The sequence below is a fragment of the Mustelus asterias genome, unplaced genomic scaffold, assembly GCF_964213995.1.
Source record: "Mustelus asterias unplaced genomic scaffold, sMusAst1.hap1.1 HAP1_SCAFFOLD_261, whole genome shotgun sequence".
In the NCBI taxonomy this organism is placed as follows: Eukaryota; Metazoa; Chordata; class Chondrichthyes; order Carcharhiniformes; family Triakidae; genus Mustelus; species Mustelus asterias.
The window spans coordinates 448,834-467,317 of NW_027590227.1; the positions used below are offsets into that span (position 1 = coordinate 448,834).

The 18,484-nt window shown below is 44.8% G+C and overlaps 1 protein-coding gene across 1 annotated transcript; it reads right to left on the reverse strand.

The window, feature by feature from the left end:
• Positions 1-2,666: 2,666 nt before the first annotated feature.
• On the reverse strand, positions 2,667-3,623 carry LOC144485990 (uncharacterized). The gene has a single exon (XM_078204090.1). It carries the CDS (start codon positions 3,621-3,623, stop codon positions 2,667-2,669), a length of 957 nt encoding a protein of 318 aa, XP_078060216.1.
• Between the last annotated feature and the right edge of the window lie 14,861 nt (positions 3,624-18,484).

Consider the following 18,484-nt stretch of genomic DNA (forward strand, 5'->3'; position numbering starts at 1 on the left):
TCCAATAACAATCCTGGAGCACCCTCCCTAACAGCACTGTGGGTGTACCTACACCACACGGGACTGACTGATGTCCAATAACAATCCTGGAACTCCCTCCCTAACAGCACTGTGGGTGTACCTACACCACACGGGACTGACTGATGTCCAACAACAATCCTGGAGCTCCCTCCCTAACAGCACAGTGGGTGTACCTACACCACACAGGACTGACTGATGTCCAATAACAATCCTGGAACTCCCTCCCTAACAGTACTGTGGGTGTACCTACACCACATGGACTGACTGATGTCCAATAACAATCCTCGAACTCCCTCCCTAACAGCACTGTGGGTGTACCTATACCACACGGGACTGACTGATGTTCAATAACAATCCTGGAACTCCCTCCCTAACAGCACTGTGGGTGTACCTACACCACACGGACTGACTGATGTCCAATAACAATCCTGGAACTTCCTCCCTAACAGCTCAGTGGGTGTACCTACACCACACGGACTGACTGATGTCCAATAACAATCCTGGAACTCCCTCCCTAACAGCACTGTGGGTGTACCTACACCACATGGGGACTGAATGATGTCCAATAACAATCCTGGAACTTCCTCCCTAACAGCACTGTGGGTGTACCTACACCACACGGGACTGCAGTGGGTTGAAGATGGCAACTCACCCACCACCTTCTCGAGGGGAATGATGAGAATTGAATGATGAAGATCAGGTGGAGGGCAGTCAGTTTGCACAGCAGATCCCACAGTCAGGAGCTTCTGCGAGGATCCCATGCTCCCTCCTGCGCCCGACTGAGGGAGTGACACACTGTCAGAGGCATTATATTTCAGGACAACACCTGTAACCCTCTGGCCTCTCAGGGGCCATGGGAGGATGCAGCAACTGTTTTCATTCAGTATGTTAAGTGGCTCATTCACCTCATTTCTGTTTGTGGGATCTTGCTGTGTATCAACGGGCCTCTGCTCTTCGACATCTCACCTCCAGCTCACATTTGCTGCAGATACAGGAGTTCAGTGAGAAACTGGATGAAGTGATTCAGAGGCAATGGATCAGTGGCTCCTTCCCCATTGAATTCCCCGCTTCCCCCCCATTTTGGATCCGCTTGTATCTCTGCGTGCCTGCACACCCACCCCTCCCACCCGCTCGCCCTCCCCCACCCGTCCCCCCCACCCGCTCGCCCTCCCCTTCCCACCCGCTCGCCCTCCCCTTCCCACCCGCTCGCCCTCCCCTTCCCACCCGCTCGCTCACCCTCCCCTCGAGTCTGCTGCCCTGTCTCAAACTCTCCGTGCCGTCACCCCCTCTGCACACCCAACCCTCCCACCCCCTCGTCCTCTGCTCCCTCCCGCTCGCCCTCCCCTCGAGTCTGCCGCCCTGTCTGAAACACTCCGTGCCGTCTGCGCCTCTGCACACCCAACCCTCCCGCCCGCTCACCCTCCCCTCGAGTCTGCTGCCCTGCTGTCCGCGCCAACCCCAGGTCCATATGGTTCTGAACATCACGCTGTCCAGCAAAGCAGCGCGTAAAGGGTCTGCCACTGGGGCAAGTGAACACCTATCACCACCTGCCTTCAAACCATTTTCTTTACAGTCACCCTTACTGCGGTTAAAGGGCCGTCGCAGTTTGAACAGTCACCCTTACTGCGGTTAAAGGGCCGTCGCAGTTTGAACAGTCACCGTTACTGCAGTTAAAGGGCCGTCGCAGTTTGAACAGTCACCCTTACTGCGGTTAAAGGGCCGTCGCAGTTTGAACAGTCACCGTTGCTGCAGTTAAAGGGCCGTCGCAGTTTGAACAGTCACCCTTACTGCAGTTAAAGGGCCGTCGCAGTTTGAACAGTCACCGTTGCTGCGGTTAAAGGGCCATCGCAGTTTGAACAGTCACCGTTGCTGCGGTTAAAGGGCCGTCGCAGTTTGAACAGTCACCGTTGCTGCGGTTAAAGGGCCGTCGCAGTTTGAACAGTCACCCTTACTGCAGTTAAAGGGCCGTCGCAGTTTGAACAGTCACCCTTACTGCGGTTAAAGGGCCGTCGCAGTTTGAACAGTCACCCTTACTGCGGTTAAAGGGCCGTCGCAGTTTGAACAGTCACCCTTACTGCGGTTAAAGGGCCGTCGCAGTTTGAACAGTCACCCTTACTGCGGTTAAAGGGCCGTCGCAGTTTGAACAGTCACCCTTACTGCGGTTAAAGGGCCGTCGCAGTTTGAACAGTCACCCTTACTGCGGTTAAAGGGCCGTCGCAGTTTGAACAGTCACCCTTACTGCGGTTAAAGGGCCGTCGCAGTTTGAACAGTCACCCTTACTGCGGTTAAAGGGCCGTCGCAGTTTGAACAGTCACCGTTACTGCAGTTAAAGGGCCGTCACAGTTTGAACAGTCACCCTTACTGCGGTTAAAGGGCCGTCGCAGTTTGAACAGTCACCGTTGCTGCAGTTAAAGGGCCGTCGCAGTTTGAACAGTCACCCTTACTGCAGTTAAAGGGCCGTCGCAGTTTGAACAGTCACCGTTGCTGCGGTTAAAGGGCCATCGCAGTTTGAACAGTCACCGTTGCTGCGGTTAAAGGGCCATCGCAGTTTGAACAGTCGCCGTTGCTGCGGTTAAAGGGCCATCGCAGTTTGAACAGTCACCGTTACTGCAGTTAAAGGGCCGTCGCAGTTTGAACAGTCACCGTTACTGCAGTTGAAGGGCCGCTGCCAAGTGCAGCCGCTGGTGGGTCCTCAGCGAGATGGAACGCGTGAATCTCTTGCCGCACTCGGCACACAGGAAGGGTTTCTCGCCAGTGTGCACCCTCTCATGGCGGGAGAGCTTGCCCGACTCGATGAACCCCTTGCCGCACACCTGACAGCGGTAGGGCCTCTCGCCAGTGTGGATGCGCTGGTGGGCAGTCAGGTTGCTGGATGTGACGAAGCCTTTGCCGCAGGTGGTACATTTGAAAGGCCTCTCGCCGGTGTGGATGCGCTGGTGGGCCATGAGATTGCTGGTGGTGACAAAGGCCTTGCCGCAGGTGGAGCAGCCGTAGGGACGCACACCAGCGTGGAGCTGCTCGTGCTGTGCCAGCTTGCCCGACTCCAGGAATCCGCGGCCACACACTGGGCACTTGAAGGGGCGCTGGCCGGTGTGGATCTGCTCATGGCGGCTCAGTTTCCCCGACTCCACAAATCCCTTGCCGCAGGTGCGGCAGCGGTACGGCCTCTCGCCAGTGTGGGTGCGCTGGTGCACCGTCAGGTTGGGCGATGCCACGAATCCCTTGCCGCACACGGTGCACTTGTAGGGCCGCTCGCCGCTGTGGGTGCGCCGATGAGCTATCAGGTTGCTGGACGAGACAAAGCACTTGCCACAGAGCGGGCAGCCGAATGGCTTCAGCCCGCTGTGCACCCTCTGGTGGTCAGTCAGGTTGCTGGATGTCACAAAGCCCTTGCCACACACGGGGCACTCAAAGGGACGCTCCCCCCGGTGGTAACGCTGGTGTGACTCCAACACACAGGCCCAGCGGAACAGCTTGCCACACACCGAGCACTGGTAGTTGGAGCTGGCCTCGTCAGCGTGGATGGTGGCAGACCCTGCCGAGGGACCGGCTGGGGTCTCCGAATCCAGCCAACCTGCTCCCGGCTCCCTCTCACTGTCCATCTCTCATCCAGGGCTCTGCAACACAAACAGCACAAGAGAAAGATCTTTCAGAGGGCACAATCACAGGGAAGGCGATGGCCTAGTTGTATTATCGTGAGATTATTAATCCAGAAACTCAGCTAACGTTCTGGGGACCCGGGTTCGAATCCCGCCACGGCAGGCGGTGGAATTTAAATTCAATAAAAAATATCTGGAATTAAGAATCTACTGATGACCATGAAACCATTGTCGATTGTCAGAAAAACCCATCTGGCTCACTAATGTCCATGAGGGAAAGAAATCTGTCATCTTTACCCGGTCTGGCCTACCTGTGACTCCAGAGCCACAGCAATGTGGTTGGCTCTCAACTGTCTCCAAGGGGCAACTAGGGATGGGCAATAAATGCTGGCCAGCCAGCGACACCCATGTCCAAAAATGAATTTTTAAAAATCATACAGCGCACAAGAGGCCCTTCAGCCCATCGAATCACGCATGGACACGCAGGAAACACCTGACCTCCCACCTAATCCTATTCATCAGCTCTTGGCCCATAGCCCTGAATGTTATGACGTGCCAAGTGATCATTCAGGTACTTTTTAAAGGATGTGAGGCAACCCGCCTCTACCACCCTCCCAGGAAGCGTATTCCGGACCGTCACCACCCTCACATCCCCCCTAAACCTCCTGCCCCTCACCTTCAAACCGTGTCCCCTCGTGACTGATCAGGACAAGTGGTTTGGGAAATTACACGTGACAAGTAAAGCAAGAGAAATATCGCTCTGTACAAACACAGGCAGTGTCTGTGTGTGTGTGATAATCACAGTGTGTGTGTGTGATAATCACAGTGTGTGTGTGTGTGTGATAATCACAGTGTGTGTGTGTGTGATAATCACAGTGTGTGTGTGTGATAATCACAGTGTGTGTGTGTGTGATAATCACAGTGTGTGTGTGTGTGATAATCACAGTGTGTGTGTGTGTGATAATCACAGTGTGTGTGTGTGTGATAATCACAGTGTGTGTGTGTGATAATCACAGTGTGTGTGTGTGTGATAATCACAGTGTGTGTGTGTGTGATAATCACAGTGTGTGTGTGTGTGATAATCACAGTGTGTGTGTGTGTGATAATCACAGTGTGTGTGTGTGTGATAATCACAGTGTGTGTGTGTGTGATAATCACAGTGTGTGTGTGTGTGATAATCACAGTGTGTGTGTGATAATCACAGTGTCTGTGTGTGTGATAATCACAATGTGTGTGTGATAATCACTGTGTGTGTGTGATAATCACAGTGTCTGTGTGTGATAATCACAGTGTCTGTGTGTGTGTGATAATCACAATGTGTGTGTGAGAATCACAGTGTGTGTGTGTGATAATCACAGTGTGTGTGTGTGTGATAATCACAGTGTGTGTGTGTGTGATAATCACTGTGTGTGTGTGATAATCACAGTGTCTGTGTGTGATAATCACAGTGTCTGTGTGTGTGTGATAATCACAATGTGTGTGTGATAATCACAGTGTGTGTGTGATAATCACAGTGTCTGTGTGTGTGTGATAATCACAATGTGTGTGTGATAATCACTGTGTGTGTGTGATAATCACAGTGTGTGTGTGTGTGTGATAATCACAGTGTGTGTGTGATAATCACTGTGTGTGTGTGTGATAATCACAGTGTGTGTGTGTGTGTGATAATCACAGTGTGTGTGTGTGATAATCACAGTGTGTGTGTGTGATAATCACAATGTGTGTGTGATAATCACTGTGTGTGTGTGTGATAATCACAGTGTGTGTGTGATAATCACAGTGTGTGTGTGTGATAATCACAATGTGTGTGTGATAATCACTGTGTGTGTGTGTGATAATCACAGTGTGTGTGTGTGATAATCACAGTGTGTGTGTGTGATAATCACTGTGTGTGTGTGTGTGATAATCACAATGTGTGTGTGTGATAATCACAATGTGTGTGTGTGATAATCACAGTGTGTGTGTGATAATCACAGTGTGTGTGTGATAATCACTGTGTGTGTGTGTGATAATCACAGTGTGTGTGTGTGATAATCACAATGTGTGTGTGATAATCACTGTGTGTGTGTGTGATAATCACAGTGTGTGTGTGTGATAATCACAGTGTGTGTGTGTGATAATCACTATGTGTGTGTGTTCATCACAGTGTGTGTGTGTGATAATCACAGTGTGTGTGTGTGTGATAATCACTGTGTGTGTGTGTTCATCACAGTGTGTGTGTGTGATAATCACAGTGTGTGTGTGTGATAATCACTGTGTGTGTGTGTGATAATCACAGTGTGTGTGTGTGATAATCACAGTGTGTGTGTGATAATCACAGTGTGTGTGTGTGATAATTACAGTGTGTGTTCATCACAGTGTGTGTGTGTGATAATCACAGTGTGTGTGTGTGATAATCACAGTGTGTGTGTGTGATAATCACAGTGTGTGTGTGTGTGTGATAATCACAGTGTGTGTGTGTGATAATCACAGTGTGTGTGTGTGATAATCACAGTGTGTGTGTGTGTGATAATCACAGTGTGTGTGTGTGATAATCACAGTGTGTGTGTGTGATAATCACAGTGTGTGTGTGTGTGATAATCACAGTGTGTGTGTGTGTGATAATCACAGTGTGTGTGTGTGTGATAATCACAGTGTGTGTGTGTGAGAATCACAGTGTGTGTGTGTGAGAATCACAGTGTGTGTGTGTGAGAATCACAGTGTGTGTGTGTGAGAATCACAGTGTGTGTGTGTGATAATCACAGTGTGTGTGTGTGAGAATCAGTGTGTGTGTGTGAGAATCACAGTGTGTGTGTGTGAGAATCACAGTGTGTGTGTGATAATCACAGTGTGTGTGTGATAATCACAGTGTGTGTGTGATAATCACAGTGTGTGTGTGATAATCACAGTGTGTGTGTGTGATAATCACAGTGTGTGTGTGTGATAATCACAGTGTGTGTGTGTGATAATCACAGTGTGTGTGTGATAATCACAGTGTGTGTGTGATAATCACTGTGTGCGTGTATGATAATCACAGTGTGTGTGTGATAATCACAGTGTGTGCGTGTCTGTGTGTGTGTGATAATCACAATGTGTGTGTGATAATCACAGTGTGTGTGTGTGTTCATCACAGTGTGTGTGTGTTCATCACAGTGTGTGTGTGATAATCACAGTGTGTGTGTGTGTGTTCATCACAGTGTGTGTGTGTTCATCACAGTGTGTGTGTGATAATCACAGTGTGTGTGTGTGATAATCACAGTGTGTGTGTGTGATAATCACAGTGTGTGTGTGTGATAATCACAGTGTGTGTGTGTGATAATCACAGTGTGTGTGTGTGTTCATCAGTGTGTGTGTGATAATCACAGTGTGTGTGTGTGTGATAATCACAGTGTGTGTGTGATAATCACTGTGTGTGTGTGTGATAATCACAGTGTGTGCGTGTGTGATAATCACAGTGTGTGCGTGTGTGATAATCACAGTGTGTGCGTGTGTGATAATCACAGTGTGTGTGTGTGTGATAATCACAGTGTGTGTGTGTGTGATAATCACAGTGTGTGTGTGTGATAATCACAGTGTGTGTATGATAATCACAGTGTGTGTGTGTGTGATAATCACAGTGTGTGTGTGTGATAATCACAGTGTGTGTGTGAGAATCACAGTGTGTGTGTGAGAATCACAGTGTGTGTGTGATAATCACAGTGTGTGTGATAATCACAGTGTGTGTGTGTGATAATCACAGTGTGTGTGTGTGATAATCACAGTGTGTGTGTGTGATAATCACAGTGTGTGTGTGTGATAATCACAGTGTGTGTGTGATAATCACAGTGTGTGTGTGATAATCACTGTGTGCGTGTGTGATAATCACAATGTGTGTGTGATAATCACAGTGTGTGCGTGTCTGTGTGTGTGTGATAATCACAATGTGTGTGTGATAATCACAGTGTGTGTGTGTGTGTGTTCATCACAGTGTGTGTGTGTTCATCACAGTGTGTGTGTGATAATCACAGTGTGTGTGTGCTCATCACAGTGTGTGTGTGCTCATCACAGTGTGTGTGTGTTCATCACAGTGTGTGTGTGATAATCACAGTGTGTGTGTGATAATCACAGTGTGTGTGATAATCACAGTGTGTGTGTGTGATAATCACAGTGTGTGTGTGATAATCACAGTGTGTGTGTGTGTGTTCATCACAGTGTGTGTGTGTGTGATAATCACTGTGTGTGTGTGATAATCACTGTGTGTGTGTATGATAATCACAGTGTGTGCGTGTGTGATAATCACAGTGTGTGCGTGTGTGATAATCACAGTGTGTGCGTGTGTGATAATCACAGTGTGTGCGTGTGTGATAATCAGTGTGTGCGTGTGTGATAATCACAGTGTGTGTGTGTGTGATAATCAGTGTGTGTGCGTGATCATCACAGTATGTGTGTGAGAATCACAGTGTGTGTGTGTGTGTGTGTGTGTGAATCACAGTGTGTGTGTGTGTGTGATAATCACAGTGTGTGTGTGATAATCACAGTGTGTGTGTGATAATCACGTGTGTGTGATAATCACAGTGTGGGTGATAATCGATGTGTGTGTGTGTGTGATAATCAGTGTGTGTGTGTGATAATCACAGTGTGTGTGTGTGATAATCACAGTGTGTGTGTGATAATCACAGTGTGTGTGTGATAATCACAGTGTGTGTGTGATAATCACTGTGTGTGTGTGATAATCACAGTGTGTGTGTGATAATCACAGTGTGTGTGTGATAATCACAGTGTGTGCGTGTGTGATAATCACTGTGTGTGTGATAATCACTGTGTGTGTGATAATCACGGTGTGTGTGATAATCACTGTGTGTGTGTGTGATAATCACTGTGTGTGTGTGTGATAATCACTGTGTGTGTGTGTGATAATCAGTGTGTGTGATAATCACAGCGTGTGTGTGTGGTAATCACTGTGTGTGTGTGTGTGTGATAATCACAGTGTGGGTGTGATAATCACTGTGTGTGTGTGTGATAATCACAGTGTGTGTGTGTGATAATCACTGTGTGTGTGTGAGATACTCACTGTGTTTGTGTGATAATCACTGTGTTTGTGTGATAATCACGGTGTGTGAGATAATGAGTGCGTGCGTGATAATCACTGTGTGTGCGTGTGTGTGTGATAATCACAGTGCGTGTGTGATAATGACAGTGCGTGTGTGATAATCAGTGTGTGTGTGATAATCACGGTGTGTGTGTGATAATCAAAGTCTGTGTGTGATAATCACAGTGTGTGTGATAATCACAGTGTGTGTGTGTGATAATCACAATGTGTTTGTGTGATAATCACTGTGTGTGTGAGATAATCACAGTGTGTGTGTGATAATCACAGTGTGTGTGTGATAATCACAGTGTGTGTGTGTGATAATCACAGTGTGTGTGAGATAATCAGTGTGTGTGAGATAATCACTGTGTGTGTGATAATCACAGTGTGTGTGTGATAATCAGTGTGTGTGTGATAATCACAATGTGCGTGTGATAATCACAGTGCGTTTGTGATAATCACAGTGCGTTTGTGATAATCAGTGTGTGTGTGATAATCACAGTGTGTGTGTGATAATCACAGTGCGTGTGTGATAATCAGTGTGCGTGTGTGATAATCACAGTGCGTGTGTGATAATCAGTGTGTGTGTGTGATAATCACTGTGCGTGTGTGATAATCACAGTGCGTGTGTGAGAATCACAGTGTGTGTGATAATCACAGTGTGATTGTGATAATCAAAGTCTGTGTGATAATCACTGTGTGTGTGTGTGATAATCACAGTGTGTGTGTGATAATCACTGTGTGTGTGTGATAATCACTGTGTGTGTGTGTGTGATAATCACAGTGTGTGTGTGATAATCACAATGTGTGTGTGATAATCACAGTGTGTGTGTGATAATCAGTGTGTGTGTGTGTGATAATCACAGTGTGTGTGTGTGTGATAATCACAGTGTGTGTGTGATAATCACAGTGTGTGTGTGATAATCACTGTGTGTGTGTGTGTGATAATCACTGTGTGTGTGTGTGTGTGATAATCACAGTGTGTGTGTGTGTGATAATCACAGTGTGTGTGTGTGATAATCAAAGTGTGTGTGTGTGTGTAATAATCACAGTGTGTGTGTGATATTCACAGTGTGTGTGTGATAATCACAGTGTGTGTATGATAATCACAGTGTGTGTGTGTTCATCACAGTGTGTGTGTGATAATCACAGTGTGTGTGTGATAATCACAGTGTGTGTGATAATCACAGTGTGTGTGTGATAATCACAGTGTGTGTGTGATAATCACAGTGTGTGTGTGTGTGTGTTCATCACAGTGTGTGTGTGATAATCACAGTGTGTGTGTGATAATCACAGTGTGTGTGTGTGATAATCACAGTGTGTGTGTGATAATCACTGTGTGTGTGTGTGATAATCACAGTGTGTGTGTGTGATAATCACAGTGTGTGCGTGTGTGATAATCACAGTGTGTGCGTGTGTGATAATCACAGTGTGTGCGTGTGTGATAATCACAGTGTGTGCGTGTGTGATAATCACAGTGTGTGCGTGTGTGATAATCACAGTGTGTGCGTGTGTGATAATCACAGTGTGTGTGTGCGTGATCATCACAGTATGTGTGTGAGAATCACAGTGTGTGTGTGTGTGTGTGTGAATCACAGTGTGTGTGTGTGTGTGATAATCACAGTGTGTGTGTGATAATCACAGTGTGTGTGTGATAATCACGTGTGTGTGATAATCACAGTGTGGGTGATAATCGCTGTGTGTGTGTGTGATAATCAGTGTGTGTGCGTGATAATCACAGTGTGTGTGTGTGATAATCACAGTGTGTGTGTGATAATCACAGTGTGTGTGTGATAATCACAGTGTGTGTGTGATAATCGCTGTGTGTGTGTGATAATCACAGTGTGTGTGTGATAATCACAGTGTGTGTGTGATAATCACTGTGTGTGTGTGATAATCACTGTGTGTGTGATAATCACGGTGTGTGTGATAATCACTGTGTGTGTGATAATCACTGTGTGTGTGTGTGTGATAATCACTGTGTGTGTGATAATCACTGTGTGTGTGTGTGATAATCAGTGTGTGTGATAATCACAGTGTGTGTGTGTGGTAATCACTGTGTGTGTGTGTGTGTGTGTGTGTGTGATAATCACAGTGTGGGTGTGATAATCACTGTGTGTGTGTGTGATAATCACAGTGTGTGTGTGTGATAATCACTGTGTGTGTGTGAGATACTCACTGTGTTTGTGTGATAATCACTGTGTTTGTGTGATAATCACGGTGTGTGAGATAATGAGTGCGTGCGTGATAATCACTGTGTGTGCGTGTGTGTGTGTGTGATAATCATAATGTGTGTGTGATAATCACAGTGCGTGTGTGATAATCACAGTGCGTGTGTGATAATCACAGTGCGTGTGTGATAATCAGTGTGTGTGTGATAATCACGGGTGTGTGTGATAATCAAAGTCTGTGTGTGATAATCACAGTGTGAGTGTGTGATACTCAGTGTGTGTGATAATCACAGTGTGTGTGTGTGATAATCACAATGTGTTTGTGTGATAATCACAGTGTGTGTGAGATAATCAGTGTGTGTGAGATAATCACTGTGTGTGTGATAATCACAATGCGTTTGTGATAATCAGTGTGTGTGTGATAATCACTGTGTGTGTGTGTGATAATCACAATGCGTTTGTGATAATCAGTGTGTGTGTGATAATCACTGTGTGTGTGTGTGATAATCACAATGCGTTTGTGATAATCAGTGTGTGTGTGATAATCACAGTGCGTGTGTGATAATCAGTGTGTGTGTGATAATCAGTGTGTGTGTGATAATCAGTGCGTGTGTGATAATCACAGTGCGTGTGTGATAATCAGTGTGTGTGTGATAATCACAGTGCGTGTGTGATAATCAGTGTGTGTGTGATAATCAGTGTGTGCGTGATAATCAGTGCGTGTGTGATAATCACAGTGCGTGTGTGATAATCAGTGTGTGTGTGATAATCACAGTGTGTGTGTGATAATCAGTGTGTGTGTGATAATCACAGTGCGTGTGTGATAATCAGTGTGTGTGTGATAATCACAGTGCGTGCGTGTGTGATAATCACAGTGTGTGCGTGTGTGATAATCACAGTGTGTGTGTGTGTGATAATCACAGTGTGTGTGTGTGTGATAATCACAGTGTGTGTGTGTGATAATCACAGTGTGTGTGTGATAATCACAGTGTGTGTGTGTGATAATCACAGTGTGTGTGTGTGATAATCACAGTGTGTGTGTGAGAATCACAGTGTGTGTGTGTGAGAATCACAGTGTGTGTGTGATAATCACAGTGTGTGTGATAATCACAGTGTGTGTGTGTGATAATCACAGTGTGTGTGTGTGATAATCACAGTGTGTGTGTGTGATAATCACAGTGTGTGTGTGTGATAATCACAGTGTGTGTGTGATAATCACTGTGTGCGTGTGTGATAATCACAGTGTGTGTGTGATAATCACAGTGTGTGCGTGTCTGTGTGTGTGTGATAATCACAATGTGTGTGTGATAATCACAGTGTGTGTGTGTGTGTGTTCATCACAGTGTGTGTGTGTTCATCACAGTGTGTGTGTGATAATCACAGTGTGTGTGTGCTCATCACAGTGTGTGTGTGCTCATCACAGTGTGTGTGTGTTCATCACAGTGTGTGTGTGATAATCACAGTGTGTGTGTGATAATCACAGTGTGTGTGATAATCACAGTGTGTGTGTGTGATAATCACAGTGTGTGTGTGATAATCACAGTGTGTGTGTGTGTGTTCATCACAGTGTGTGCGTGTGTGATAATCACTGTGTGTGTGATAATCACTGTGTGTGTGATAATCACTGTGTGTGTGATAATCACGGTGTGTGTGATAATCACTGTGTGTGTGTGTGATAATCACTGTGTGTGTGTGTGATAATCACTGTGTGTGTGTGTGATAATCAGTGTGTGTGATAATCACAGCGTGTGTGTGTGGTAATCACTGTGTGTGTGTGTGTGTGATAATCACAGTGTGGGTGTGATAATCACTGTGTGTGTGATAATCACAGTGTGTGTGTGTGATAATCACTGTGTGTGTGTGAGATACTCACTGTGTTTGTGTGATAATCACTGTGTTTGTGTGATAATCACGGTGTGTGAGATAATGAGTGCGTGCGTGATAATCACTGTGTGTGCGTGTGTGTGTGTGATAATCACAGTGCGTGTGTGATAATCACAGTGCATGTGTGATAATCAGTGTGTGTGTGATAATCACGGTGTGTGTGTGATAATCAAAGTCTGTGTGTGATAATCACAGTGTGTGTGATAATCACAGTGTGTGTGTGTGATAATCACAATGTGTTTGTGTGATAATCACTGTGTGTGTGAGATAATCACAGTGTGTGTGTGATAATCACAGTGTGTGTGTGATAATCACAGTGTGTGTGTGTGATAATCACAGTGTGTGTGAGATAATCAGTGTGTGTGAGATAATCAGTGTGTGTGTGATAATCACAGTGTGTGTGTGATAATCAGTGTGTGTGTGATAATCACAATGTGCGTGTGATAATCACAGTGCGTTTGTGATAATCACAGTGCGTTTGTGATAATCAGTGTGTGTGTGATAATCACAGTGTGTGTGTGATAATCACAGTGCGTGTGTGATAATCAGTGTGCGTGTGTGATAATCACAGTGTGTGTGTGATAATCACAGTGCGTGTGTGATAATCAGTGTGTGTGTGTGATAATCACTGTGCGTGTGTGATAATCACAGTGCGTGTGTGATAATCAGTGTGTGTGTGTGATAATCACTGTGCGTGTGTGATAATCACAGTGCGTGTGTGAGAATCACAGTGTGTGTGATAATCACAGTGTGATTGTGATAATCAAAGTCTGTGTGATAATCACTGTGTGTGTGTGTGATAATCACAGTGTGTGTGTGATAATCACTGTGTGTGTGTGATAATCACTGTGTGTGTGTGTGTGATAATCACAGTGTGTGTGTGATAATCACAATGTGTGTGTGATAATCACAGTGTGTGTGTGATAATCACTGTGTGTGTGTGTGTGATAATCACAGTGTGTGTGTGTGTGATAATCACAGTGTGTGTGTGATAATCACAGTGTGTGTGTGATAATCACTGTGTGTGTGTGTGTGATAATCACTGTGTGTGTGTGTGTGTGATAATCACAGTGTGTGTGTGTGTGATAATCACAGTGTGTGTGTGTGATAATCAAAGTGTGTGTGTGTGTAATAATCACAGTGTGTGTGTGATATTCACAGTGTGTGTATGATAATCACAGTGTGTGTATGATAATCACAGTGTGTGTATGATAATCACTGTGTGTGTGTCTGTGTGATAATCACAATGTGTGTGTGTGATAATCACAGTGTGTGTGTGTGATAATCAAAGTGTGTGTGTGTGATAATCAGTGTGTGTGTGTGATAATCAAAGTGTGTGTGATAATCCCAGTGTGTGTGATATTCACAGTGTGTGTGTGATAATCAGTGTGTGTGTGTGTGATAATCACAGTGTGTGTGTGTGATAATCACAGTGTGTGTGTGATAATCACGTGTGTGTGATAATCACAGTGTGGGTGATAATCGCTGTGTGTGTGTGTGATAATCAGTGTGTGTGTGTGATAATCACAGTGTGTGTGTGTGATAATCACAGTGTGTGTGTGATAATCACAGTGTGTGTGTGATAATCACAGTGTGTGTGTGATAATCGCTGTGTGTGTGTGATAATCACAGTGTGTGTGTGATAATCACAGTGTGTGTGTGATAATCACTGTGTGTGTGTGATAATCACTGTGTGTGTGATAATCACGGTGTGTGTGATAATCACTGTGTGTGTGATAATCACTGTGTGTGTGTGTGTGATAATCACTGTGTGTGTGATAATCACTGTGTGTGTGTGTGATAATCAGTGTGTGTGATAATCACAGTGTGTGTGTGTGGTAATCACTGTGTGTGTGTGTGTGTGTGTGTGTGTGATAATCACAGTGTGGGTGTGATAATCACTGTGTGTGTGTGTGATAATCACAGTGTGTGTGTGTGATAATCACTGTGTGTGTGTGAGATACTCACTGTGTTTGTGTGATAATCACTGTGTTTGTGTGATAATCACGGTGTGTGAGATAATGAGTGCGTGCGTGATAATCACTGTGTGTGCGTGTGTGTGTGTGTGATAATCATAATGTGTGTGTGATAATCACAGTGCGTGTGTGATAATCACAGTGCGTGTGTGATAATCACAGTGCGTGTGTGATAATCAGTGTGTGTGTGATAATCACGGGTGTGTGTGATAATCAAAGTCTGTGTGTGATAATCACAGTGTGAGTGTGTGATACTCAGTGTGTGTGATAATCACAGTGTGTGTGTGTGATAATCACAATGTGTTTGTGTGATAATCACAGTGTGTGTGAGATAATCAGTGTGTGTGAGATAATCACTGTGTGTGTGATAATCACAATGCGTTTGTGATAATCAGTGTGTGTGTGATAATCACTGTGTGTGTGTGTGATAATCACAATGCGTTTGTGATAATCAGTGTGTGTGTGATAATCACTGTGTGTGTGTGTGATAATCACAATGCGTTTGTGATAATCAGTGTGTGTGTGATAATCACAGTGCGTGTGTGATAATCAGTGTGTGTGTGATAATCAGTGTGTGTGTGATAATCAGTGCGTGTGTGATAATCACAGTGCGTGTGTGATAATCAGTGTGTGTGTGATAATCACAGTGCGTGTGTGATAATCAGTGTGTGTGTGATAATCAGTGTGTGTGTGATAATCAGTGCGTGTGTGATAATCACAGTGCGTGTGTGATAATCAGTGTGTGTGTGATAATCACAGTGTGTGTGTGATAATCAGTGTGTGTGTGATAATCACAGTGTGTGTGTGTGATAATCACAGTGTGTGTGTGATAATCACAGTGTGTGTGTGTGTGTTCATCACAGTGTGTGCGTGTGTGATAATCACTGTGTGTGTGATAATCACTGTGTGTGTGATAATCACGGTGTGTGTGATAATCACTGTGTGTGTGTGTGATAATCACTGTGTGTGTGTGTGATAATCACTGTGTGTGTGTGTGATAATCAGTGTGTGTGATAATCACAGCGTGTGTGTGTGGTAATCACTGTGTGTGTGTGTGTGATAATCACAGTGTGTGTGTGTGTGATAATCACAGTGTGTGTGCGTGTGATAATCACAGTGTGTGTGTGATAATCACAGTGTCTGTGTGTGTGATAATCACAATGTGTGTGTGATAATCACTGTGTGTGTGTGATAATCACAGTGTCTGTGTGTGATAATCACAGTGTCTGTGTGTGTGTGATAATCACAATGTGTGTGTGAGAATCACAGTGTGTGTGTGTGATAATCACAGTGTGTGTGTGTGTGATAATCACAGTGTGTGTGTGTGTGATAATCACAGTGTGTGTGTGATAATCACAGTGTCTGTGCGTGTGATAATCACAATGTGTGTGTGATAATCACTGTGTGTGTGTGATAATCACAGTGTCTGTGTGTGATAATCACAGTGTCTGTGTGTGTGTGATAATCACAATGTGTGTGTGATAATCACAGTGTGTGTGTGATAATCACAGTGTCTGTGTGTGTGTGATAATCACAATGTGTGTGTGATAATCACTGTGTGTGTGTGATAATCACAGTGTGTGTGTGTGTGTGATAATCACAGTGTGTGTGTGATAATCACTGTGTGTGTGTGTGATAATCACAGTGTGTGTGTGTGTGTGATAATCACAGTGTGTGTGTGTGATAATCACAGTGTGTGTGTGTGATAATCACAATGTGTGTGTGATAATCACTGTGTGTGTGTGTGATAATCACAGTGTGTGTGTGATAATCACAGTGTGTGTGTGTGATAATCACAATGTGTGTGTGATAATCACTGTGTGTGTGTGTGATAATCACAGTGTGTGTGTGTGATAATCACAGTGTGTGTGTGTGATAATCACTGTGTGTGTGTGTGTGATAATCACAATGTGTGTGTGTGATAATCACAATGTGTGTGTGTGATAATCACAGTGTGTGTGTGATAATCACAGTGTGTGTGTGTGATAATCACAGTGTGTGTGTGTGATAATCACAGTGTGTGTGTGTGTGATAATCACTGTGTGTGTGTGTGATAATCACAATGTGTGTGTGTGATAATCACAATGTGTGTGTGTGATAATCACAGTGTGTGTGTGATAATCACTGTGTGTGTGTGTGTGATAATCACAGTGTGTGTGTGATAATCACTGTGTGTGTGTGTGATAATCACAGTGTGTGTGTGTGATAATCACAATGTGTGTGTGATAATCACTGTGTGTGTGTGTGATAATCACAGTGTGTGTGTGTGATAATCACAGTGTGTGTGTGTGTGATAATCACTATGTGTGTGTGTTCATCACAGTGTGTGTGTGTGATAATCACAGTGTGTGTGTGTGTGATAATCACTGTGTGTGTGTGTTCATCACAGTGTGTGTGTGTGATAATCACAGTGTGTGTGTGTGATAATCACAGTGTGTGTGTGTGATAATCACAGTGTGTGTGTGTGATAATCACAGTGTGTGTGTGATAATTACAGTGTGTGTGTGTTCATCACAGTGTGTGTGTGTGATAATCACAGTGTGTGTGTGTGATAATCACAGTGTGTGTGTGTGATAATCACAGTGTGTGTGTGTGTGTGATAATCACAGTGTGTGTGTGTGATAATCACAGTGTGTGTGTGTGATAATCACAGTGTGTGTGTGTGTGATAATCACAGTGTGTGTGTGTGATAATCACAGTGTGTGTGTGTGATAATCACAGTGTGTGTGTGTGTGATAATCACAGTGTGTGTGTGTGATAATCACAGTGTGTGTGTGTGATAATCACAGTGTGTGTGTGTGAGAATCACAGTGTGTGTGTGTGAGAATCACAGTGTGTGTGTGTGAGAATCACAGTGTGTGTGTGTGAGAATCACAGTGTGTGTGTGTGATAATCACAGTGTGTGTGTGTGAGAATCACAGTGTGTGTGTGTGAGAATCACAGTGTGTGTGTGTGAGAATCACAGTGTGTGTGTGATAATCACAGTGTGTGTGTGATAATCACAGTGTGTGTGTGATAATCACAGTGTGTGTGTGATAATCACAGTGTGTGTGTGTGATAATCACAGTGTGTGTGTGTGATAATCACAGTGTGTGTGTGATAATCACAGTGTGTGTGTGATAATCACTGTGTGCGTGTGTGATAATCACAGTGTGTGTGTGATAATCACAGTGTGTGCGTGTCTGTGTGTGTGTGATAATCACAATGTGTGTGTGATAATCACAGTGTGTGTGTGTGTGTTCATCACAGTGTGTGTGTGTTCATCACAGTGTGTGTGTGATAATCACAGTGTGTGTGTGTGTGTTCATCACAGTGTGTGTGTGTTCATCACAGTGTGTGTGTGATAATCACAGTGTGTGTGTGTGATAATCACAGTGTGTGTGTGTGATAATCACAGTGTGTGTGTGTGATAATCACAGTGTGTGTGTGTGATAATCAGTGTGTGTGTGTGTTCATCACAGTGTGTGTGTGATAATCACAGTGTGTGTGTGTGTGATAATCACAGTGTGTGTGTGATAATCACTGTGTGTGTGTGTGATAATCACAGTGTGTGCGTGTGTGATAATCACAGTGTGTGCGTGTGTGATAATCACAGTGTGTGCGTGTGTGATAATCACAGTGTGTGTGTGTGTGATAATCACAGTGTGTGTGTGTGTGATAATCACAGTGTGTGTGTGTGATAATCACAGTGTGTGTGTGATAATCACAGTGTGTGTGTGTGATAATCACAGTGTGTGTGTGTGATAATCACAGTGTGTGTGTGAGAATCACAGTGTGTGTGTGAGA

What these genes read in the sequence shown, in the direction of transcription:
- LOC144485990 (XM_078204090.1), bottom strand. Translation starts at nt 3,623, where the DNA reads ATGGACAGTGAGAGGGAGCCGGGAGCAGGTTGGCTGGATTCGGAGACC.